The sequence below is a fragment of the Neodiprion lecontei genome, chromosome 7 (assembly GCF_021901455.1).
Source record: "Neodiprion lecontei isolate iyNeoLeco1 chromosome 7, iyNeoLeco1.1, whole genome shotgun sequence".
In the NCBI taxonomy this organism is placed as follows: Eukaryota; Metazoa; Arthropoda; class Insecta; order Hymenoptera; family Diprionidae; genus Neodiprion; species Neodiprion lecontei.
The window spans coordinates 19740204-19767918 of NC_060266.1; the positions used below are offsets into that span (position 1 = coordinate 19740204).

The 27715-nt window shown below is 38.2% G+C and overlaps 1 protein-coding gene across 8 annotated transcripts in view; it reads right to left on the minus strand.

Annotated features, from left to right (window-relative positions):
- Positions 1-27448, minus strand: part of LOC124295393 (cysteine-rich hydrophobic domain-containing protein 1-like) — a 162168-nt gene extending 134720 nt beyond the window's left edge. For 6 of the 8 annotated variants that reach the window (XR_006905345.1, XR_006905344.1, XR_006905342.1 and 3 more), the window contains exon 1: positions 27205-27422. Coding sequence is in view for 3 of the 8 variants with exons in the window: in XM_046745281.1 (XP_046601237.1) it covers positions 27205-27270 (66 nt within the window). In the remaining 5 variants the exon portion in view is untranslated. Of the gene's footprint in view, positions 1-26860; positions 27055-27204 lie in introns of all 8 variants that reach the window. The other 2 variants (XM_046745282.1, XR_006905343.1) reach the window with 2 other exon arrangements.
- Positions 27449-27715: the final 267 nt, after the last annotated feature.

Consider the following 27715-nt stretch of genomic DNA (forward strand, 5'->3'; position numbering starts at 1 on the left):
AAAGAAAGATTGTACGATTCGTTTTTCCACGATAATTTGTCTAATATCTTTTGTCTCGGGAGTAAAAATATGGATAAATGAGATATACGATAAATAATTCATTTACATTGTTTGAAATTTTAATAACAGAGTAGAAAACATCTCGAGACCGAGAAGCGTAACGAAAGAAAATAACGATGAGGCATAATTTGGATTCGTAACGGTTAAAAATAACGAATCGTTTGGCGTTCAAATGTTGCCCAACTTGAGGGAAAAAATTTGTCAAATGAACTTGACGATGAGAAAACCGTCGTGTCGTACTTTAAAATAATACTTTATTGATATGCTGCATGAAAATATCTAAAATTTGGTCAGTCAATTGCCTAAGTTTGTTAAAATTCGATGAAAATATTAGAAATTTGATGGATTCCAGGAAAAAGACAAATTAAGGTCGATGCCTTAGAATTTATCCATTTGAATATCGTAGGATTCTTGGTCGCAGATAATAAATAAACCAAGTTTCAAACTTTCTTGTGCAGAATATGTCATTAGTGGGGGGAGGAGGGGGGGGGAACAGTTTACCATGAACTGTCGTAAAAAATGATCATATTTAGTATAGACGGGGAAAAATAATCGATGATTTTATGGTGGTACTTGGAATAAGAATTGGAAGTTGGCGGATCGATTAAATTTACAGAAAATTGCAATAATAATGAGAAAAAAATTAATTCCAAGATATTTTAAGCCCGTAGAAGCGACGAAATTCGCGAATATATTTATTAAGGTGCTTCAGAAAAAAATAATTTGCGATTTTCCACCATGTTTGTTCAGGTTTAAAAGAAAGGTTCTGGAAAAGAATGAGCGTGTTCTACGTTATGTGAAAGATCGCGCTCGGTTTATTTTTCACTTTTATACATCTTTTTAAACTTGCGAAGAATCGTGGATAAAATTTTTTTTTTTTTATTTCTCCCTGCCTACATCAATCATAATATCAATTTACGTCATAGAGAAGATCCATACTTTTAATATTAAGACTCCGGTTGATTTTTGAAAAATGTACCTTACAATCTTTCCAATATTAATTCAATCTCATAAAATGGTTGTAATTTAATAGGAAGTTTTAATTCGGAAGAATAAAATTCCCGGATGATATATATATCGTTGTGTTAATGGATCGTGATCGTTGGGCTTAACGTGAACGCGAGGAAAGAAACAATTGCAACGTGTTTCTTTGCAAATGAAAAAAAAAAAAAATGTAAAATAAAAAGTTGAAAAATCAAACGAGCGTGATTTTCCACATAACGTGGAACCCTCTTTTTTTTTTTTTTTAAACAGAAGCCTTCCTTTCATCTAAACAAACTTTTCAGGTATTGCCACGGTAGAAAATCGAAAATTATTATTTTTTTTAATACATATATATATATATATATATATGAGAATAATATACCGAAGCTGTGACGCGAGGAAGTACAGAGGAGTGAGAGTGAAAAGCGGATAAGTGGCTAAAGTACGTGTAAAAGAAAGAGAAAGAGAGGGGCGGGGGGAGGAGGAGGAGGAGGAGGAGGAGGAGGAGAAGGGTGAAAAGGGAACCCCGTTCCCTTGGCTCGGCGGCTACTTCCTGGTTGGCAGCCTTACGTCACTTGAGTGGAAACGCTGAACCAGCACTCAACTCCGACGTCGACGTCGACCACCGCGGGTCTGGTTTCCCCCCTTTTATTAAAGCTCTTTGGTCCCGCGTCGCGTCGCCGTTCACCCCCGACGGTATGGGGGGTGAAAAGTCGAAGGAGGCGGAGGCGTCGCGACGCCTTTAAAAGTATAAAACAATTTGGCGAATCTCTCAAAGGTTGCGACGACGAACACGCGAGCCCTTTCTTCTAAAAATATATACCACGAGGGTGGAAAGTAGATGAGAGAGAGAGAGAGAGAGAGAGAGAGAGAGAGAGAGAGAGGGGAAAAAGGGATGGAGGGTAAGGAACGGACGGAGAATCGGGAATTGAACTTTACCGGAAACAGTATCAAAGAGTAAAACCTCCAACGTTTGTATGGGAGGACATGTAACGCGGGATTGCTCTCCATTGATGTTGAATCGGTACCAATTTCGGACCGACGACCGGTTTGTCCAAAGGCTCGACCATTAACCCCCGTCCCGGTCCTCGTCGTCGTTCTATGGGAAATTGGAAATCGTTGAAATTTGGGAATAAGAGGGAAAATCTACACGCGCACACACACGCACACTTCCCCCATTCTCCATCTACTACCAACGATTTATGGAAAATGGACTTTGGCACGAATAAATTTCAAGTCCCGATCCTTTATCCTCTGACTTGTTTTTTCACACTCCGGGAAGAGTTTGTTACACAATCGATCGATTAGTACTCTCTGCATTTTTTTCTTTCTTCTTTCTTTATTTTTTTTTTTTTTCTTTACCGAGCTTCCACAGTTTCGAAACAGTTTGGATGTTTAAACTGCACGAAAGTTGATTGATTTATCCAACGAATTCTAATCCTAATTTATCTATATTAACAGCTCACGCAATTTGATATAATTTCAATTTTGACTCGATCCCGTCGTGTACAGTGTAATTTAAATTCGAAATCAAAATCTGAATTTCTGGCAAGCGAAATTTATTCGACACTCAAGACTGTTCAAAGTTTGTAATCGAAGTGACACGGATATGAAGTCTCGTCGAGTCTTGTGAAATTTCAGTTTGTTCTGTCAGGTTGTATGAGACCTCGTGAAATTTTACGCAAAACGAAGTTTCGTAAAAAAGAATTTTACGATTGATTAATAAAATTCCAGAATTTATGTCGGACGTACAGTCGGGATAAAAGTTTTTCGACGCAATAACATAACGATATAAAAGCATTAACAATTGCAATTGAAATTAATCAAGTTAAATATAATCAAATATATCTCTCTATCTAATAAAAAAGTTTCAAACAAATGAACGTAGAAAAAGATTATAATAACAATAGTAAAAAAAGATTATAATAACAATAGTATACGCATGAAGTTGGCGGTGGGGTGAGATACCGAAAACAAAACAAAAAGCATCTAGCAAACCCTTTGACAGCTGTCATCGGCTGTTTATGACAGTCTTTGACAAATATCTTTATAGGTATCTGTTTCTGACGCGCAAAAAATGAACATGCAAACGAAAATTATAACGATGATTCCCGACAGGAATTGTCTTTTTCGCGCGTTGGCGTATTGTGTATACGGCACTCAAGATCGACACGCAGAGGTGAGACTGAGTATCGTTTCAAATATAGTGGATAATTGGTCTACATTTGCGGGTTTTATTACAGGTAATGAGTCAAACGGTGCTGTGATTAGGTCACCTGGTGATTACGAATCACATATGAATAAAAATGCAATATATGCAGCTGCGGAAATTTTTAAGATATGTTAAATCGAGTATCGCGAAGAACAAATTCATCCACACCGGATCGGATCACAAAATGGAACACAATTCTCGCTACTCTTCACCGGTGACGGAGAGAGTGGACACTTTGATGTCTTGCAAAACCAAAATAAAATTCAGATAGTGAGTAATAAGTATGAAAAGTAACAATCAAATAATAGTAAATCTAAATATATCACCGAACAGTCAAAAGGACAGCCAGGATTTACGATGACAATGGAGAAAGGAGGAGTTTCAAGCAGCAGACAAGGCGATGAAGATGGTGGATGGTCGGAAGTATCACAAAAGAAAGAGGAAAATAAAATTGTAAGTGCGAAGAACCAAATAAGCCATAGAATAATATCCACCAAATATTCGTATAACCAGGAAAGAGGACGACCAGGATCGATGTTGACCACAAGAGAAAGAGGTGTTTTGCGGAATGAACATCAACGCAAATATAGAGAAAAAAATAATATAAAGAAGGTGATTTTGGAGAATAACCGGCAGAGCGGCAGTAAAAATAATTCAACGAAGGGTGTCGAAGAATTAGAAGAATCGATTGTGATGATTGATTCGGAAAATAAATCGAGAGGACGACCAACCAATGTGATGTACATAGAAGAGCGAAAAATTAGACGACGGGAACAGCAGCGAAAATATAGGGAAGCGAACAAAAAATATCATACTGGCTTTTCAAACAACGAACAGAAAGGAGGAGTTTCAACCAGCAGACAAGGCGATGAAGATGGTGGATGGTCGGAAGTATCACAAAGGAAAAAGGAAAATAAAATTTTAAGTGCGAAGAACCAAATAAGCCAGAGAATAATAATAAACAAATATTCCTATAACCAGGCAAGAGGACGACCATGATAGATGTTGACCACAAGAAAAAGAGGTGTTTTACGGAGTGAACAGCAACATAAATACAGAGAAAAAAAAAAATATAAAGAAGGTGATTTTGGAGAATAACGGGCAGAGCGGTAGCAAAAATAATTCAGCAAGTCAAGGAGATAGACAGATATCAATAGAGAAGGAACACCAATTTTCAACCAACGAATGGAAGCTTAGATTGATGAAAAAAAGAAAAGTAAGCACAGAAGGAATTGAAGTGGACAGCAAGTGCAGGACCTGTCATTAAATTAACATGAAGGAATTCGCCTGTCTACTAGACAATGCGTAAGGAAATAGTGAGGCGCGAAGCGCCGAACAACGAGGCGCGCAGCGCCGAGTGCCCGAGGCGCGTAGCGCCGAGATGGGGTTGGCGCGCGAAGCGCGCAGGGGCGAAGCCCCTAGTATCTATATATAGTTTTTTTCCATACTGAATTTTAACTGTAATCGTATTGTTAGTCACAACGATTGAAGACAGCATTAATCTACTATATTCTGTTTTATTCTAATGAAAAACAGTTTATTATCTTCGTGAATAATGTTCCTATAAGTCGTGTGATACGGATTTTCCTTGTACTGGTCAGTTGGCAAAAGAATAACGATCCAAAATTTACGATCGTTATAATCTACTGATAATAAACTTGCAATTCAACAAAACATACGTTATTGTTATCCAAAATATAAGTCGAACGATTTTTAAAAAATCCATCACTTATGAATCACATAAAGCTATACTTTATCAGCTTGTTAATCAAACACCCAATTCGTATTTTTAGTTAAAAAAATGTTGTACCAGTGTAATTTCGTTGATGTCGGTTATAAAATGAAGAAATAACTGGGGCTTAAAGTAGAAATTCAGTGTTTCAGAATTTTGTCCTGCATCGTGGGGGATTTTATATTCAGATGTAACTAAATCAGCTTTAAAAAAAAAAAAAAAAAAACATTTAAACAAGCGTTTCGCCACGTTTTTGTTAAAACAACGCTTTTTTGCACTTGACATACATTCTCAAAACGGTCTCGATATTTCATTTGAAAAGAGATGCGTGAAGTAATTTTTATTAATAAAAATTATCCTGCAAAAATATCGTTGAAATGAATCGGCGTTCCATTGTGAACCGTTAAGGGATCGTTCGTTACTGATTGTGAGTATAAGACAGTTTCATTGGATTGAAAATTTTTTCTAACGATCAAAGACGAATGGCCAGTTCGTCGAGTAACAAGGCATGTGCAATAATTCGACTAAACGGCCGAAAGCCTGAAAGAAGGGTTTTCAGGAAGCGAGCGGAACTCTTGAGTATAATACGGTTAGCTAGAGGAGCTTTGAATAATTGGCTCTTTTCTTGCGCGGACCTGAACCGTTGGTAATCAAGTGCATCTCCACCGGGTATTTCTTACCGAAACCCAATTTTTCTCGATGACTGTTAGGTACGGCAAAAAATCGAGGGGGATCCAGAAAAGATCGAGACAAATCGATGGACCAATTATTAGAGATTGCCAGTCGGCACATCCGATACACACGATGCGTGAGATGTATGGTGTGTTCCGATGCTCGGTCCTCAATTTCCGAGCATCAACTTGTGCCTCGTAATTACATCGGAGATAATTTATGCGCCGTTGAGTATCGCCACGGTCTTTTGTCAGACCTCTTATGGTTCCACGTAAATGGCGAACAAAAAAATTAACGGGATGTATGTATGCGTGAAGAGAGAGCGAGAGAGAGAGAGAGAGAGAGAGAGTGAGAGAAACGAGGCAGAACCACGGAGAAAACGGACTCGAGAGTCGAGCCGAGTCGCAGCTTGAAACAATGATTGATGCTCCTAATGACTAGGAAAAACTTCCTAACCACATCTGTGTTAATGTCGAGAGTATTTGTTCTCTAAAATTATACCCACGTATTCCCTTTGACGAATACCCGCAGCATCGCTCTTCTCATATTACCAGAATCTATCCAGGAAGAATATTATAGTTCAAATTATCATCGCTGAGGTATAAGCACATTTTTTTTTTTTTTTTTAATGGCACTGGATCGTTCGATGAGACATATCGAAACAAGAATTTACTTTATATCGCCTCGCGTGTAGGTAATTAGACTTCCATGAAAATATTGGTTCGAGGTTTGTACGGTGCCACCAATTGAAACTTTCCTTTCAATCGACCATCTGGATAGTTACATGGTTCGATAAGGTTGTCCATTTGGTTTTGAATCGCTTTCGCCGATCGATGACACTGAGATTTTTAAGCTACGAAGGTTAGAAGATTTTTGGGTATTCCGACCGTTCGTTTCTCTCCGTGGAAAGCAGTTGTTCCGAAGTCCGATGGTACCATTTACCCCAAGTTTCATCGGAACGTTTATAACGACATCGTCGAAAGCACTGCAGTGATGTTTGATCGAGGATGATGTTTTCGGGGTAAGATCAATGTCAGGTGTGGCAGTTAACTGGCGACCTTCAATCGAGTAATACGTCGTAGCGAAGACTCGTCAGTGTCTCCGTGACGCTGATACATCAAGGCTTGAGAACTGGGTAATGAAGTTGGAAATTTGACGGAAGACCATGAAACGACGATGATTGGTTCCTTCTCGTTGGTTTGAATTCCTCTAATCAGCGGATAGACGGAATGTGCAAAGGGGGTTGGTATAAAAGTTGCTTGACTTGCCTTGGCGGCTGTCTCCGTACATTATATCGCCCGGTCTGATACCCACCTCAACGCGGAAATGGATACCGCCGAATTTCCCGCCGAGGGTAATCCCAGGTCCAGCGAAATCCGGTGTCCCCATTACGCGTACGGATCGGTCGGCGTATCCATATCATCTCTAGGTGTTTGTGTAGGTGGGTCTGCCACCACTTATCTGCGTAGGCATCCATAGCGCGTTGTATATAGACATAGGCGGGGAGGAAAGGCCGGGCGCAGCTGCGCCGGTGTCAAGTTGCCCAAATCTCCGGTCTTATCCCGTCCGTCTATCCCGCTTCTGCGTTTCTCCGTCCGGCTGTCGGTCCTTCGTTACTCCCTCCTCGAGTAGATGTGTTGCACACCACCGAGCGGAACGACAAAAAGTCGACCCTGAAAGCGCCGAGATATCCTCCAGGTCCTCCGGCTTAATAATCTTATCCGAATGCTAACTAGCTCTCGCGCCTCTTCGGGACCCTACATCTCCTAACTCGAAACTCCGGATTGTCCATGGGTCACTCAAAGAACTCTGAGGTTTTCCGATTCGCTGTGTCGAATAGCCCTCTTCGTCATCCTGAACGCTCTGCTGGATATCACTCTGAAAAAAACCATGCCCAGTGATCGTGACTCTTTGGAGCATGGTGTTCCACTCACATTGTGAACAACGATCGTGTTAAAATTGAGCAAAATTTGCTCGTCTGGACTACCGTTAAAGAATCTTCGTAGTCTGTCCGAAAGTCCAACATCACATGGTTTTGGATTGACGCCAAATTAGACTCCACAGAGGTTCAAATCCACATCCTCGATGCTCTGCTGCATATCGCTCTGAAAAAACCATGCCCAGTGATCGTGACTCTTTGGAGCATGGTGTTCCACTCACATTGTGAAAAACGATGGTGTTAAAATTGAGCAAAATTGGCTCGTCTGTACTGCCGTAAAACAGTCTTTGTACTTCGTTTGGAAGTTCAACACCAGATAGTGTTGGATTACCGCTAAATTATACAATATGAAAGTTTACACCACGTATTTCACAAATTCCACTTTGCGCCGAAGCTAATTAATATCGGAATTTGTTTCATGTGGCTGGCTTGACACTTGCGGTTGGAATCACGGAAATGCAAGTCGTGCTGTAATTATAACGAAGAATTCGCGCTTCGAAAAATTCAGTTCGTTCACTGCACAGCGATATTCCATTTAACTGTTTTTCGTTTAGTCAAACTCATTGGCCAGTCTTAGAATGGCTAAACATTGTCTTTTACCAAAGTCAAAAACACGAGACGCGTTTAGTGTAACGATTTTCCAAATAATCACTGAGCATAAATGTGTTTCTGAAATATCTTTATTGCGAATTCAGACGATGCGGAGCATTGCCAAATCGTCAAAGAGGACATTCAACTGACTCTCCAAGTAGAAATGAAACAAGACTGCGACACCCGTTGAAGATCACCTCACGGTCACTTGTGCTCGAAATATAACGAATGCTCACGAGTAAAACAGACGTGCAACAATGAAAAAATGAACTTTATTTAACATGAGAAAAGGAAAAAGGCAGGTATATATTTGAATGGAAAATATATTCACAAGGGTGAGAAAAATGAGAATCTCTGACCGGAGATTCTCGCTCTTCTTTTAAGTTTTAAGGTCGTTGTCGGGGTCTGGGAAACGGAGCCTTCGTAGTAGACGACCTCCCCTGGTTTCTTCTTTCTTCTCTGTCCTCCTCGTTTCCCTCTCCTTCTTCTTCTCGCCTCTGGTACCGTCAACCAGAAGCCGTAGCCACAGCAGAGCCGTACGTCACATCCGCCGCATCTGTGCATCACCATTCACCGGTTCTTTTTTACTCTCTCTCTCTCTCTCTCATGCTCCCCTTCTTTTTGTTTTGTTTCTTGCTCCCTTCCCGTCCTTTTTTTTTATTGCCCTCTCCTCGCCGACTACGCCACATGACGGCAGTCGTCGACCCTATAGAACCACCCTTCCCGTCCTTTAGCCGACGTCCTCATCTCTTTCTTCTGTGCTTCTTCTTCTTCGTTTCGTTCTCATTCCATTTCACATCTCCACCTTCAAGCAGCCCGCCTATAGCCCGCCTATATCCATACCTATAACCACTTGAGTTTACACACTCGGTTTATGGTACGGCTTCGACGACCTGCGCCACCTCCACCACCATGTATCTTACACGATCTCTGTCTGTGTGTGCAATTCTCTCTTTACGAGTCGCGGTATGTTACCGGGTATAGAATTTCACTCCTTAAACTACTTCTGCCGGTTACGCCTGCGTAAAGTTTGTAAGGAAAAGTTATCAACGGTTACTGGACACATCGTAAAATAGGTGGGAATACGCTGTTCTCGAAAATATCGATAGTTTCATGCTCGTTTAATCATTCGCTAATCGCAGTTCACGACAACGCGAGGATGCAACCTTTTCCAAATATTTCGAAACCAATCTTCACTTTCAGCACATTTACCGCTTGTATACCATAGTTAGGCAAAAAGTCAATTCAGATTTCGAAACCTTATCTGTCTTGGGATATAACTAAAGGGGAAATACCCAAGAGACCATATCCAGACACGCAATCAGAGGCAGAAGGTGGTCTGTAAGTGAACAAGAACTGTTTTTGGCCGCAATGCGTGCGCCTACGGTGAATGAAATATGACGTCGGGAAAGTTTTTCATTCAGATTTGGTTAATTCATTTCTCACGAAAAGTTGTCCAATGAATAGAAGATTTGACCCTCCGAACCGACTAAACAGTGAGATTGGAATTTCACAGCCGATACACCGTCGATCGATCAAGTCAATGTTGAGACAAGGCTCCGCTTCTCCACTTCCATCTTTTCACTCCTCCTCTTTCATCTCCCTTCCCAACGCTTCGATTTTCCACGCGCAAACTTTCCCTAGACGCGTATAGTGTAACTCACTTCAAACATACCTTTCCGATATTTAAGAACTCGATGAATTGACGCGAGTTCAGAAACGGTACGTCGATCTCAACGACTTCAAAGCGAGTTCCAACTCGACTGCAATTATTTCCGGAGGATCAATCAACGCTTGTTTTTTTTTTTTTTTTTTTTTACAATATACCTTTCACTCCAAAAGCTCTCCTCAAGGGTTACACCCTTATAACAAATAACTTTGTCCTCTTTTATCTTCACCCCTTTTACGACCCTGCGTTATGTACCAAACATATCCTCGACATCTATTCCTGGGATCTGATTTTTCAAACGATTCACAATCCGCCTTTCTTCCAAGCTTAGTGTCATATTTTCATCGCACCAACAGTCAGAATCTACAGTGGGAACGGAAATATCTCAAGGTCACAGTCAATGTTCATCGATGAATGAAGTGTCAAATTTGAACCTCGCTTTATCGAGCATCGAAAATGCGGTTAACCCTATCACGATTTAATGCTTCGATGTTCTTCCAAAGCGGTTTTTACAGCAAAGGTATGATGAAGATTTGTTGAAATTTTACTCAGCCCTGAAACTGACACACCGTTCCTCAATTTATTAATCACTGTATTGTTTTATCCACTCTCTCTCTCTCTCTCTCTCTCTCTCTCTCTCTCTCTCTCTCTCTCTCTCTCTCTCTCACTCTCTCTCTCGGTAAGGTTTAACTTCCTTTTTTTCAAGCATAATTAACGATCCCTCGGCTTGATGTATCGCTATCCAGTCACTATAAGCGACCGCATTTTGGCAACTCTCGATTAACGAATGCCTATTTGGGGTGAGATAAATTCAAACCCCACGTTCTGCAGGGATGTGAAAACGTCAACCAAAGTCAATTGTATACTTTGAAAACATTCGACGCTTACATGACGTTCGCTAATTCGGCGTGAAGGAAAATACGAATTTGACTTTACGGCGTAGCTTAAGCCGATTTCAAAAGGTAAACGCACTCCCATTCAAACCAACAAACCGTCCCGCGTAACTTCTGGTCTCATCGAAGCTCGTGATCATGCTCGGTAGTGAAATTCTTGGTCCTTCTCGACCGAGTGGCGAATGATCTGTGATTATTCGAGTGAAACGACCCGCGGTTCTCGTCAAAGACACTCAACGGTGGAAAATACCTCGGAGAACTTGTTCTCGGTGTGTTTAAAAGCGATTCAAGAGACCCTTCTCGTAACTCTCGAAAATTTTACTAACCGTCTTAATTTCAAGTGAACCGTGTTGTTAAACAGTGCTATAGTTTGTTATGTATATATATATATTTAATATGTGTATCTGTGAAGCTTCTCAATTCATTGACGCGGTCTAGAAGGTAAATTGCTTTCACGTGTATTATGAATCAGACTCATCGTCATGTTATATAGACGCATAAGCTTTGAAATTAACTCGATATTCATACATTGATTATTCTTACATCGTTCGAAATTATAATCGACCCTGAATTGTTATTTTTCTGCTTCGTTGATTATTACTTATTCGAAGTTGAGAGAAATCTTTTGTTTATCCTTTTTTTTTTTTCTCAACACGCTTCTTTAACCCAATCACGATTGCACGGTATAGTTTTAAAAATCAATTGCCTTAATCGACCGAATTTCAATTGCAACATACTTTTCGTTTACTTATGTTGTGCGTAAATTATGAGGTTTTAGGACCATTTACCGAAGTATTTATTAGTGAATCAAAGATTCGAGTGATTTTCCGACGAAACTTGAGGAAAAAAAAAAAAAAAAAAAAATGCACCTCTTCGTACCCTGTTTTTATTTATTTATTTTTCTCTTTCTCTCGTGGGTTTTGCCTTGTCCACTAATTCGACAATTTTTTTTCAACAGTTCGTTGATAAAACAAGAATGTTTGAATGATGTGAAGACAGCAGTGTTGCGTGCACATTACTTGCCCTGTAACGTTGACTACGAACGGCCAAGGGGGGTTGTGTTTGCAAGGAAATATCGAGGCTCTCCCCATCTTTCAATTTTCCATTTTCCACGCAGCACTTTCCATTATATCTGCCTACATATACACGTTTTTATATTTACCAATCGCTTTTCATATTTTTCATAATTTAGTAACTCTATCTATCTATGTATGGATGTGTGTATGTATATATACGGGCATGACTGACGTATCAAAATTGACGTGATACGGAGACGATAAAAGGTTCCGCTTCCATAAACTCCCCCCACCCCCTGCACACGTATATACAATATCTCTATATACCTGTATATATATATATATATATACGTACATTAACCGACAAGCCTTTTTCTTACGATAACAATTCAATCAATTTGCACGGGAGAATTCGACTGAATATTTTGAGGAAATATTTTGCGGAACACTTTTACTCTTCTGCGGCTTATTATTGTATTTTGTTGATTTTTTTTCTGTTTTTTTTTTTTTTTTTTTGTTCACTTTCTTTTTCTTTTTCCTTCATTTCAATAATGCATGTCACATACTGTACGGAAAGAAATTGAAGTGGGAGGAAAAAAAAGCAATAAGTATTAAAAGACGGTGGCAATGATAACAAACTGCGTTTGCTTTACGGATTTATTTTTCTTTCGATTCTTTTGTTTTTAAACTTGTTCGCTTAGGCTTGAATTCCCATTGACGAAGTGCTACGATTGACGTCAATGAAATTGAATATACTTAAACCAATGTCTCATTGATATCGTATAATGATAATATAAACGTAATATTTGACCACAAATTTCATTAGCTAAACAAAGAAGCTGGATTATATTATCTGTATGATTTTTGAAAAAAAATCTATTACTGTTTGATTTTTTATTTTTATTTAAAGAGAAACGTACTGCCTAGGTACACAATTTTTATAAAATACTTGAACAGCTCACTTTGTTCGTAATTAAATTACATTGTATAAATTTTTGCGAGTAATTTTTTTTTCCAGCTTTTTGATTAATCCAAAAATGTTGAATACAAGGTCGCATGATTTGTTTTTATTTGATTCGAAATAGTAAAATTAAATCTCGTTTATTCAAATTTGCGAATCGTAATATTCTGGCGTTTGAAAAGGAATCGATATTGCGGCTCATCCAATAGCAATGCAAGTGAACAAAGTCGTTTTCACTATCACTATCTGAATCTTGAAGTCAATAGTAATATTGTGATTCGATGATGATAATAATCAATACCGGTGCAACATTGTGAAAAATTAAATATTCAACTATGCCAATACGAATTCTGAATGAAATGATCTTTGCCTATCATAGAACGAAATCGAACGAATCTCCTAAATTTTCAACAATACTAAAACTTTAAAAGGAATCATTTATAAATATCCAAGCCTTTGCTTAATTCTGCTATATTATTTTAAATAAATTCATAAATATGTTAGGTTAGATTAGAACACACGAATCGTCGATAAATGTCCAAGCTTTTGCTTAATTCCGCTTTATTCTTTTAAATAATCTCATAAATATGTTAGGTTAGGTCAGAATGAACGAATCGTCGTTAAATATCCAAGCTTATGTTTAATTTCGTTTTTTTATTTCAAATAGTCTGACAAATAGGTTAGATTACGTTAGGTTAGGTTAGGAACGGAGAAATCGTCGATAAATATCCAAGCTTTTGCTTAATTCTACTATGTTCTTTTAGACAATTTCATAAATATGTTAGGTTAGGTTAGGTTAGAACGCACGAATCGTCGATAAATATCCAAGCTATTGTATAATTCCGCTACTTTCTTTCAAATAATTTGATAAATAGGTTAGGTTGCGTTATGTTAGAACAGGTTAAGTTAGGTTAGGAACGGAAGAATCGTCGATAAATATCCGAGCTTTTGCTTGATTCCGCTTTAGTCCTTTAAATAATATCATAAATATGTTAGGTTAGGTTAGAACCGAGGTATCGTCGATAAATATCCAAGCTTTCGTTTAATTCCTGTATTTACTTTCAAATAGTTTGATAAATACAAAATTCACGATAATGTCCGATAAAAAAATGAATAAATTTTATCGATTTTTCCCAATCAACCCCTCGTTGTGATCGCGATAATTCTTCAGAAAGAGAAATTCGGACGTTCGGTGTACCGTGGAATTATTTTGCATTCATAACGCGGCGAAGCTGGCCGAGTAAATGGGGCAGGGTAACTGTTACGTTTTAATGTGCGTTCGTTTATTCACATCCACCGGAGTGCTCGGTACGTATTCCGGGGGGGTAGTTACACTCCCATTTTATCATATTACGTTAAACAAGGAGCTTATGCAGCGGGAAAATCTCTTCCGTATACCTTCCTACCCTTGTATAGCTACGTGCCGATGCCTCGCTCCTCTCACGGAATTAAAAACATCGCACTAATGTGCATTAAACCCCCTCACGCGGCTTTATTATGCAACTTGCAGGCGGCCGAGTCCGAGCCATTTATTCTCTCACGTCTAGTCTCCGCGAATGGGGGATTCCGTGCCAATTTCGTTCGTCATTTTTCACGTTCACTTTTCTTCACGCTCGTCCAAATCACTAACGTCATTTTTCCGAGAAAATTTCACCAGCAATTTTCAAGTTAGGAATTCGTCTTTGTTTGTTTTTTTTTTTTTTATTACAAACTTGATTTTTTACAAATTCGACACTTTTAACCAGAATATATTTTAGCTTTGCAGACCTGACACTTGACAGTAATTACTGTGTGGCAGTGATAATTTTCATCGATCTTTATATTCTGATGCATTTATCGATTTATCGATATCACGATGAAAAACTTTATGTCTACTGCAAACTCACGATTTTTTATTAAAACGAAAACAATAAAAAAGTATACTGCGAGACTAAGATTCTTCATTTTTGGAAAATCGTTGAGTAGTTTGACATTTCGTATCAAAATTTATTTACAAACTCTATAAAAAGCAACTTTCTGATTAAGATATGATTTTCGATCGTGAATTCTAGTCCAGTCTTATGTTATTTCGTTTTTCATCAATTCTGGTATTTTGATGAGTGAATTTGCTTCGATAATTGACCCAATAACTTGGAGTTATTGAATAATGCGAAAGTTCAAGTGATCGAGAGAAAAAACAATTCAAAGTCAGCCGATTGATCCGGGATTTCAAAATTTGTAGAGTTTGCAAAAATTTAACGTCTTCTTTATTTTTATAGTTTTCGATGATAATGGTTTCAATTTCATTATTGATTTTCTTTTACGTTTTACATTGTATTCCAAATTCTCTTCATAATCTACTGTGTAGTTAAATTCAAAATTTGAGAATTGTCAAACAAGTGTTTTCATAATTTATGTACGGAATCGCTTTTCATATCCGTCAATTCATATTAATCCATTTCAGGTGTATACCTTAAATGCCTCTCAATCTTATAGATCTCCATTACCAACCGTGAATCATAATTGCTAGACCTAATTTTTACCCGAATCAAACTTGACACGTGTCATTGTTCTCCACTCTTTCTTATAACTGTACTATTTTTCTATTTTCATTATTTTCCAACTCTACAATAACGTTCGAATATTTCCATTTTCTGTTCCAGGGTTGCCGAAATCAAGTTCAGCAAAGGTAAGAAAAGAAAAACAGATATCAAATGAGACATGATGAAACACATGATCGAATTAACATTACATAACAATATGAAAATTTCCAAAATTTGGCAGCTAAATTATAACACTAAAAAATTTTTCTTCTCTAGCGTAGAAAATTCTTCAGCCATCATTCGAAATGAAAAACAAATCCATTGTTTCAATTTAATTTTTTTAAATATAAACATAAAAAATGAAACCTCGTCCGCGTAAATATACAGATTTCAGAATAAACATTCTCCAAACCGAGTCACAAATTTTCCCACTTCATACTGTGGCGTATTTTTTGCATCTACAAAGGGTAAAAGCGTCTATCGGAAAGGTGATTCTTTTCGCTCTCATTTGATATACATATGTTTTTGATGTTTGAATAACGGGTCAGCGAGACATGCATATTTTTAAACAATATCGTGGGTTGAGGCAGGTTGTCACATGTGACAATAATTTCACGACAACTCGCCCCGTTTCGACTTTTCCGTGGTTTTTGAGTCCGGTTCAAATTTTTCGGGATTTTCGGAGTGTAGGTCGACTGTTTTGTGATTTCTATGAAAAAATACAACGTGGAAAAAAATGATTGCTTTCAAAATGTACAATGAAAACCCGAGTTTCTTACATGAAATTAAAAACAAGAAAACAAAGGCACTTAAAAAAAAATTATTCACCATTTTTTACCCGATTTCGTCATTTCAAATATTCGGGACAACTTACCCAACAATTTTTTTTTCAAAATTCTAAAAACCCCGTTCAAACTTGCTTTGGAACAACGAATTTTTTATAGATACGCAATGGATGCATCTACGTTTTCCTATATTTGAATTCGGTAAAAATTTTTTTTGAACAAAAGTCTAAAAATTAAAAAGTACAAAGTTTGACAACTGGAACCCTGTTTCCACTACTGACCGAAAAATAAAGAAAGACAATATTCACCTCACGTTGTAGTCTATGAGTTTTGAACTACCCTTTCAGTTTGCGAGTATACGGTTACGCCCACCTGTCTCATAGTGTATAGCGTATACTGTATACCGTACAAACAGACCTTTCGTATCAGGTTTGTGTGGGATTAAAGTTCCCCAGGGTGGATATCTCTGGCAAGAAACGATGTATAAGTTTTGAGCGATAAGGCGTCAACGCCGGGGGTTGAAGAGAGGAGGATTCGTCCTCGTCAAAGGCTGCAAAATCCTATTATCGTTCAAACGGACTAAATGATACGCGCATTCCTACGCGATTCTTACGCGTAACGTAAACACGAGAAACAAAAATTTTTATCTGCATGTCTAGTCGGTGAAATTATCCAATCAATTCTTTCCCTTTAATACGATACGAGAATATATTTCAATTTGAAATTATTTTTGATGTAATTAACGAAGATTGCGTATATTTGTTAAGGTACGACTAGCACGGCACAATTTAATCTATTTATTGATATATCAAAACACGAGCCGTCAATGTATTTAAAATTCATTCGTTCATCCATTCCATCGTTCATTCATTCCATGTGTATAATGTTTAAAATGATGTATATTGTTAAAATTATAAATAATTGTCTCTCATTGAGGCACTATACTCTTGAATATCTTCTTGATTTTCGATTGTTTCTTCTTTTTAAATCGTCTCTCTTTAATTTTTATGTGGTTTTTGATGCTTTTGCTGTTTGAGTTTTAAAAGTCTTTACAGCAAAATTTCCTTTAACCACACCTTCGTCAATTCTTCGTATTTGATACTCAATTTCGGAGATGGGAACCTCAGCACCTCCTTCTTCCTAGAGAGACGTTGACCAAGAGCCTCTTCTTCTGACTGTGTTTGAAATTAGTGACGAAAGGAACTGGTTACCATAAGTTACTAATAAATCCGTTCTTCTTCTCGAACTGTGACGTAAAATCTGAGAATTTCCAAAAGTTCCTTTTTCATGTTTGGACTGTTTGAGCATCAAAAGCACATATCACGTGATCGATTCGTAGACATTATATTAAACGGTCACCACGTAGGTGCGTTTTGCAGCAGAACCAGTTGATTTTCGTGGGATAAAATATAATGCAAACTAGTTTTGACTCGATCCGTTCGATCTTAACTTAAGTTTCCAACTCGACGAAAGAAAAAAACATAGTCAGTACTCGTTTAGCCTGAAACCTCATTCGCAACAACGTGAAATCCTTTTCTCACCAAGGTGTATAATAAGAAAACAAAAAACGGCCGGAATATCAAAACCAGTATAATCGTCGAGGAAGAGTATAAAAATCGACACTATTGCATAGAATTTTTAGAATCAAGAATAGGATATCAGATTTCAAGTTAAACGCGAGTTTCGCTTTAAATAAAACTTTTTCAGTATTTTTCCCGGCTTGAGTGAGTGAGAATCCGTAAGAAACTGTACACAAAAAAAGAAAAAACCTGTACAGTTTCTTTTATTGCGGATCCGTGTATTTTGGCGTTTTGATATTGAGTATACACAACGATCATCTAATAGTCGTCTGCTACAAACTAACGCGCATGCGCTAAAATCCGAGAGCAGTTGTTCGCCAGAGTGACCAACCGTCACAAGCATAACCTCAAAAATATTGAAACTTTTCGCTGTCAGTTGTGCTCAACACTTTTTCAGGTCAACACGCATCGCGGCGAGCCGTCGTTTGAATTTCCGACGGTTGGCCACCCTCGCAAACAACTGCTCTCGAATTTTAACGCATGCGCGTTACATTGTAGCAGACGACGGAGCATTCGGCCGTTAGATAATCACTCGTTTCATAATGTATAGAGCGTACGTACCGTTTCCGGCATAGCAAAGGTGAATGTAATTAACGCCAACGCGCAGTAGGAGTTCTTTCCTCTCCCTCTTTCACGAGTTTCTCAAACTCCATTTCACCTTGCCGCTCTCGTCTTTTGTTTTCACCGTGAAATAAAAAGGTAATGGACGGGGGGTGGGGGGCAGGTTGGCGTCGGCTTGCGCGACGCGTCCTCCTCTTTTCTTTTAAACGTGGTTCGTAATACCGCGGCCTACTTTATCAAGGTGCTTTTAACGCGCTCCGTACCCCATCACCCCATCGCAACCCTGTCAACGTTTTATGTTATTTTTATATCACCTCTCTCCCCCCCCCCCCCCCCCCCCCCACCTTCGAGGGGTAGCTTATACTCCGTACCTGCTGTCAGCGAAGGGTTGAAAACAATGACTGGGTCACCACCCCGGGGGCGGAATACGCGGGTTCCCGAAACTCTTCGTAACCCAAATTATATGAATGGTGCGTAATGCATGATGTATGTATTTGCAATAGGGTGGTACTGATTTTGGAATCTTTCGAAATTTCGTCGGGACACCTGCCAAATTTTCTATAAAGCAATAAATGGAAATCTATAAAACCCTCTATCAAAGGTCTATGAATTTTGTCATTCAATATTATACACACACGTTTTTACTCAACTTTCAGTATACGTTTTAGTAATATTTGCCCGTGTCCCCAACTATTTGCAAAGAATCTACAAGCGTAAGAAATCAATCACCGTTGATGCTGCTAATTGATAAAATTATCATCATCCTTTTACGTCGATTGTACACCGAGATATCAAACTACAAAAAAATTATACTTTGATTTGGCAGAATTGGACATAGAATGTTCTGCATATTGACTATGCTGATATTGTCATTGAATATTATAGAATCAATGCTCACTGATTTCTCAGTGCCCCCTTTTTTTTTTTTTTTTTTTTTGCCATTTGCAATTTTTTTATTTGCAAAATAAAGAAGAAAAAAAAATCTTGCGAAAAATCTGAAAAAATTTTCAAATATCCCAGGTGACATATAAAAATGTTTCAGCAGCCATCCATAGTAAAATGACTTGCGCTTCTGAGTTTTTTAACGTTTTTTTCTTTTCGGAAAAAGCTTGAAAACAGTAAGAAGGAAAAATCGGCCCACTCTGAGTCCAAGCTTAAAAGTTTTTATATTTGACGCAGGATTTTTCAGAATTTTTTCAAATTTTTAATTTTGTCCGGTCGATAAAATCGTTTCTAACAATTATAGAAGATTCAAATTCAATCGAAAAAAAAAAACAAAAAAAAAAAACAGAGTACCTTTGAAAGTGACATCGATCATAGAAAAAATTGCGCGCCAAATCTAAGAGGTCAAGGATAAAACCCAGGTCCAATTGGCGTGGAATACCCCATACATATACACACTCGAGAAAAAATAATTATTCCTTTATATATACGTATGCTGTATGTATCACCTACACGGTGATTAGAACATAGACGTTTGAATAATTACACTCTTTCCGTTATTCACGAGTATTACAAATACGGTGAAACTGGAATCTTGTAAAGTTCGGTCGTGTTTCACGATTAGTTCATTTACAGCTTTTATAATAATATATTCCGGTAGCTGAAAATTTTCAACCTCCACCTCGTTTAATCCTGCATTATATTAGGAATAAACTCCTCGTCTTCAAATAAATCAAATTATTATTCCCCCCCTTCTTTTTTTTTCTCACCCTTGTTTACTTCTTCCATTCGCGAAACAAAATAAGGCAATAATTTCGTCGTTATCATCCGTTTTTCTTTTCCATTCCTTTTCTCTCCGCGGTGCTTCTTTATTTCCTTTTTTTAACGGTTTCCTTTCTATACTTTTCCTTCTCCGCGCGCGACCGAGTTCGAGGTTTATACCCTACACAGCTTGAAAACTTTGTCAAGTTTTCATACAACACAAAGCGGTCAATATTTTTTCCTCTACTTTGCAATCACTTTTATCACCGATCTTCATCCCGGCAACTATTCCGGAATCCGACAACGAGAGAAGTAACGTCAAATTTGTTATCAACTGGGCGAAATCTCACTCATCTTTCTCTTCAAAAAAGTAGCGCAAAAAAATTCTTCGCAACCTCAATATTTTTCACATTATATTAATTTGAAATATGCAATCCGAACTAATTTTACAACTTATTTCGACGATATTAATTGAATTCCCGTAGTCGTTTCCACCCTTCGTGATCACCTCCCGGTTATCGCATTTACATACTTTCCGTCCAAGCACAGAGACTCGATATCCGACGAGAGATTCGATCGAAAACAAAAAAAAAAAAAACTTTTGCACAAAATACATGAGAAACTCGCCGCCATGACGGGATAGAATATAAAGAACGAGGAGAGTGAAATAATAAGGCGAAAGAAAGGCGAGGAAAAAAAGGGAAGGTTGAAGGAGAAAGAGGAATTAAAGAGAAGGGAGGGGAGAATTTCTGCGAGTCGTTTCTTGGGGCTCGCTCAGAATTCCGTGACGTCTTCCGGTTGCGCCTTTTTTTGTCAGGACCTTCGCATTTTCTACATAGGTACGACATTACGTGTATGTGTACATAAGTGTTTCTATACCTCTCTCTCTCTCTCTCTCTCTCTCTCTCTCTCCGTCTCTCTCCCCCCAGGTTTCCTCCCTTCCCGATTCTCGAAATACGTCGAGGAATAAGGGAAGATGGCAATTCCTCGAAGTGGTCTCGCGACAATATGTATAACCTTCTATATCGTCGTTGATGGCCCGTTCGTTCGTTCTTTCGGCTCGTCCGGTCTTCTCAGCGAGTAGCCAAAAGAGCAAAAGAGGACGGATCTGCAGGCGGGAGCTGAAGGACTCTCGATCCTTCGATCCTTTGCCCGCCCTTCCCCGTAACGACACCGAAAATCCACTAGAGCAGAGAGTAAGCGATATCCCAAACCGCGTGCGTCGTTGTTTCCGAAACAATCTTACGAACGATCCTCTCTTCCAAAGTAGATCGGTAAACAGAAATATATATATATATGTATATATATATCATACAACGCGAAGACGGACGTACAGGGATTTACGAAGTCGATGGATGGGGTAGAAAAATTGCGATAGACTAAAAATTCTAAGGGACGAAATACCAAAATTCAATGTACCGACGGTTAAAAACGTAGAAAGATCGTGGATGCGAAAGGTTTTCTTGTAGATAAGTAAAAATTGAGAACGCTAAAATATGTAGACAAATTTATACCGAAATTCTTTCGTGAGAATACGAGCAAGATTGCGAAGCGCAAAATATTGAATTGCAAAAATACCGAAGAGTCGAAAAGTCGGACTCTTCAAATGTCAGACTCGTGACTTTTTCGAAAATTTACGAAGCCGAATTTATCAATAACGACTGACCAAAGACTCGAAAGGTGAGAAGTTTCCAGTTGTGGTTTGTACTCTAAAGTTATTGAATATATTTTCGTTTTTCATAGTGTATTTTAATGGCGTCCATTTTATTACTATTTTATGGTAACTGTAACGAAGGAAATTTTTCGCAGCTAAGATAATTGGCTTTGTTGTTTATTTGATTTGAGAGTATGAAAAAAAGTTAGGAATCCAATGTCATAGATGCGATATTGAGAATTTTAAATTAGGGAAGAACCCATTGCGAAAAGTACAAGTGATCCAAATAGACAAACAAAGTCTTGAAAAATCGGTTTTGTGCGTAATTTGATTTCAGGGATTTTTAAAATCGAACAAAAATCGCATCACGTTGGAAAACTTTCAGATTTACATTACTTGAAAGTAATGATTGGAAAATATCATGATGTACATAACAGCTTGAATAACCGCTCTTCGTGTATCAACCGACCTATAATTAATCGTTTACTATGCAACCGCTGTATTAGTGCCTGTCCGGTAAGTAACCGCGCTTTAAATAGCCGCTCCTTATACGACCATTCTCTAACAAACCGATTTTTGAGTAACCACTTTTCAAGTATCAACCACCCTCTAAATAATCGTTTACTAAGTAACCGCTGTATAAGTACCTGCCCGGTAAGTAACCGCTCTTTAAATAGCCGCTCCTTATATGACCATTCTCTAACAAACCGATTTTTGAGTAACCACTTTTCAAGTATCAACCACCCTCTAAATAATAGTTTACTAAGTAACCGCTGTATAAGTACCTGCCCGGTAAGTAACCGCTCTTTAAATAGCCGCTCCTTATATGACCATTCTCTAACAAACCGATTTTTGAGTAACTACTTTTCAAGTATCAACCGCCCTATAAATAATCGTTTACTAAGTAACCGCTGTATAAGTACCTGCCCGGTAAGTAACCGCTCTTTAAATAGCCGCTCCTTATACGACCATTCTCTAACAAACCGATTTTTGAGTAACCACTTTTCAAGTATCAACCGCCCTATAAATAATCGTTTACTAAGTAACCGCTGTATAAGTACCTGCCCGGTAAGTAACCGCTCTTTAAATAGCCGCTCCTTATACGACCATTCTCTAACAAACCGATTTTTGAGTAACTACTTTTCAAGTATCAACCGCCCTATAAATAATCGTTTACTAAGTAACCGCTGTATAAGTACCTGCCCGGTAAGTAACCGCTCTTTAAATAGCCGCTCCTTATACGACCATTCTCTAACAAACCGATTTTTGAGTAACCACTTTTCAAGTATCAACCGCCCTATAAATAATCGTTTACTAAGTAACCGCTGTATAAGTACCTGCCCGGTAAGTAACCGCTCTTTAAATAGCCGCTCCTTATACGACCATTCTCTAACAAACCGATTTTTGAGTAACCACTTTTCAAGTATCAACCGCCCTATAAATAATCGTTTACTAAGTAACCGCTGTATAAGTACCTGCCCGGTAAGTAACCGCTCTTTAAATAGCCGCTCCTTATACGACCATTCTCTAACAAACCGATTTTTGAGTAACCACTTTTCAAGTATCAACCGCCCTGTAAATAATCGTTTACTAAGTAACCGCTGTATTAGTGCCTGTCCGGTAAGTAACCGCTCTTTAAATAGCCGCTCCTTATACGACCATTCTCTAACAAACCGATTTTTGAGTAACCACTTTTCAAGTATCAACCGCCCTATAAATAATCGTTTACTAAGTAACCGCTGTATAAGTACCTGCCCGGTAAGTAACCGCTCTTTAAATAGCCGCTCCTTATATGACCATTCTCTAACAAACCGATTTTTGAGTAACCACTTTTCAAGTATCAACCGCCCTGTAAATAATCGTTTACTAAGTAACCGCTGTATTAGTGCCTGTCCGGTAAGTAACCGCTCTTTAAATAGCCGCTCCTTATACGACCATTCTCTAACAAACCGATTTTTGAGTAACCACTTTTCAAGTAACAACCGCCCTATAAATAATCGTTTACTAAGTAACCGCTGTATAAGTACCTGCCCGGTAAGTAACCGCTCTTTAAATAGCCGCTCCTTATATGACCATTCTCTAACAAACCGATTTTTGAGTAACCACTTTTCAAATATCAACCACTCCACAAACAATCGTTTTCCATATGTAACCGTTGCTTTAGTGCGTGCTCACTAAGTAACCACTTTGAGGGATCGTGACTCGGTCGGTCATTCTTATACTGCAATTTTCCTAAGAGGACAAGAAGTGCCTGGTAACATATGCAAGGTTCGCAATATTTTTTGCCACCTTTTTTTTCCTCACCACCTATTATTCTTCTTTCTTCCTCTCCTCCTCCTCCTCCTTCTCTTTCCGACGTTACGCGGTTTTTTCCCTTCTTTTCTTTTCTCTCCCCTCCCCCCCTCCCACGCCGCCCATGCTGTTTTTTTTTTTTTTTTTTTTTCAACTTTTCCCTCTTTTAGTCTTCTTTTCCCTAGTTATCTCGCATTTATCTCATGCCTACCCACCGTTCGTCACCCGCAGCGACGAGGAGTCTTCGCCCCCCCCCCCCCCCCCCCCCACCTTTGATCGACGACCCGATCCTTGAACACATACCAACAGTCAACCTTTCCTCAGCGAAACTTTTCGCGGTTTATTGTTATTGTTATTGCACCACCTACCAACCAACCAACCTACCCTACCTACCTGTGTTATATGCCCTCTTCTCATAAACCGTAAATCGCAATTTCCGCTCGCGATATACGATGTGAAAATATAAATAAACAAAGAAATCTATCCGCCGTGACGAGGGATACGAGATATATATATTGCAACCATATCTATAGACGATTCCTATTTTATTTTTCCTCGGTAAAGTAAATTCATTTTTTGCTATAGAGTTATTAGAAAATTCTAGTTAAACTAGTATCGTTGCAATAACGGTTTAAATATTTTTAGAATCACAAGGAAATGGGATAGTAGTAACTAAATTTAGTATTATCCTGATTGTCGATGTTTCATTCTTTAATGATTACAGTATTAAATTTTTTTGTAAAGTTTAATATGTTTTTTCATACGAATCAGGCAATCAGAGAGAATAATAAACACATGCTAGATTTTATAATTACGGCTAAGAAACTAATTTTCATTTTATACGCAGATAAATATTTTTCTGTTATGATAAGGAATCAAAATAGTTATGAATAGTATGCGCGGTAAAATGATGTAAAACTTTTTATCGATCGAATCGTTCGATCGACGATAAGTCCCGTGAAAATACGAAAAATTTTCCAAGGTTTATGGTATTATTTACAATATTTATCGATGAAAAAAGCTTCCTACGATTAAGGAAAATACTTTAAAACATTGAATTTTCAGTGTAAACACTTCATTGTATTGTCAAAAATATCTGAAAAATATTTATTTGTTAATAATACGAAATTTAACGTTTTCAGATTTGTATCGCATTTTTGAACCCTTGTGTTATCATATTTTTGTTCCCACACATTTTAGACCTTACTGTACGTTCCATGCGCCCTTTAAATTCTTTATCTTACCTCCGACACATGAAGAGAAAAAAAAAATATACGTTACTTACAATTAGAAAATTGTGAATTATACTTACTCGAGGAAGGAAGAAAAAAACGTATGTATAGAAAGCTGTAAACACGATGAAGGGATGGGGGAAAGAGTAATGAAATTCATGACTCGTACAAGAAGTTCTACAAGGCGTTCCGCGATGCTCGGATAATTTATATAATTGTTATTGTTGCGCGGTAAGATTTTAAACTTATTCGATTAGCGGTGAATGGCTCGAATAAACTTCGAGCTCTGAAGGGCTGGTAAATCGAGTTGAAAACACGGGGGCATCAATCGTACTTTGAACAAAACGCGTCCCCCGAATTCTACCCAAAAGTAAGTTCAACGTTGTGATAAAAAAATCGGATCAATTCGATCGAACGAGTCGGTATCAAATGTCATCGTGTATAAAAACAATATCGTCTAACGATGACGAGATGAGTTTCCATTCAAGCGTTACAATTTGACAGTTTCTAAATCCAAAATGGCGGATCCAACATGGCGATATATCCAAACTCTGACTGCGGATTCGAGATCAGCGACCTCGAAATTTGCCGAGTAAAATAAATCAGGCCTAAATATTGAGTGGAAAAATGTGTGACTGAAAGGATTAAATCGAGTTGAGGAACAGAGAAGCTGTGATCTTCATTAACTACCTCGAGGATATCCAATTCACCTTCCCCCAGTTTTTCTGACTCTCGTTTCGCTCTTACGGTTCTCTTTATCGAAAGTCTCGGACGTGCCATTTCCGTCTCTTGCTTATTACCTTGTTGTAACTTACACGTAACAGCTTTTCCCTCGTTCTCAGGGCTTGGAAAAAAATACGAGTAACGGTTACCAGCCTTGATGGTCATTATATCCAGCTCCTTGACCCTCGACTCTTTAAAACCATGCATTTTCTGCACCTCTCTTATACCTGCAATTTTAAAGTTCAAAGATTCTTGATCGGCTGGATTTTTTTCCGTAACTTTCGTAAGTCTTTGGATCCCCTCGGTAGTCACTTAAGTTACAACTCTAGTGACCCTGATTTGTGAAGTGATGTTTGGCCACACGAAAAAGACCGATTAACTAGGTATACGAAATTTCTCTTATTTGGAAATCTGATATAAATTGTGGTAAAAAACAAAAAAAAAAAAACAAAACTCGGATCCCCGCCAAAGTCAACTCTTCGATTTTTGGTACTCGATTTCGAATTTTTCGCGATGATTTATATATAATAACTTCGGTTACGTCGATTCGATTCTTCATTATCTCAAAGAATATTTCAGTCATTTAGGCGCCTTTCATTTATAGTTTCATATTCAACTGTCAACTTTACGACATTCGTAAATAATTGGCCCGCTTTGAGGCTATTTACTCGTTAAAATCGCAGACAACTTTTCGTTACAATCGCATGAAATCAGTTTCAAACCGCTGAGATTCGCTTGATACTCATTGAAATTAGTTTAAAGTCACTTTTGATCGTTTTGGAACAGTTTAAATCACTTTGAAGGTGACCGAGTTGTTCATTGCTTGAAATCAGTTTCTCCTCATCACCGTAATGTCGCAAAAACGTTGCGAGAAGACGACTGGAAACACCGCTTAGTCATCATTCATCCAACGATCATTTTGCGACTTTTTTCCCATGTCTCAATCATCCGTATCGACTTAAATTCACACTCTGCACTCAACAATTTCACCTAACAAACATTGTTTGTATTACGGTGTTAATTTGTACATTAAAATATTCATAAATAGTTAATAAAATAACTAAATAGATTTTCTCACCAATTCCATGTTTCCATGACGCTGAACGAAAATGAAACGATTAACGCACCACAAACACGCAACGAATAAGACCCAATTTATCCGGGTTTTATAAGAAGAATCCCTCCAAAAAACCGGGATCTTTTGGGGAACCTGAGTTTTTGCCCAGCCTCATAATCATACCGAAGAATTTTATAAAAGTAGAATTATTATGACTGCGAAAATTATTATTATTTTATTTTAATAACGTATTTAATTTTATTAATAAATTATTTATTTATTACCTAATAAATAATTTAATTTTGTTTAAATAGCTTTGATCAAAGTATATTATTGATAACAATGGGTATCAAAAAGTAAATCACCGTTAGTCGATGAATCGAAAATCGACGATTTAGCCTCAGTGGTAAACAGCATGAAGCCTCGATCATTATCCGACAGCTTACAGTGGACCTCGGCAATCCAGGATTAACCAAACACTGGAACGTTAACCAATAACAGGGTACGCTTACCGAGCAGTCCAACCCACGGCGTAATCCGTCGCGTATACAGAACGGCTATCGGCGTTAACACGATCACAACTATGTCGTATCAAGTAGGAAAAGACGGAGTACAGACTCCGTTCAGATGACGATGGGCCTCGAGAGCAACGGACACCTCGATCCCCCTCGTGCGGAGCATGGATACGGTTACAAAAATACCACCGATCACCTGCGGTCTCTTCTATCCGCTCCTCGTGGTGGCTTTTTATATACATCGAAACCACGCCACAAGTTGTGAAACTCGATAAAGCACTCCGGGTTTCTTGTAAAGTAACATTAGCGTCCTCTTTTCTTTCGTCATCTTACGGTGTCGGTGTCTCTATTTCGATGCTCG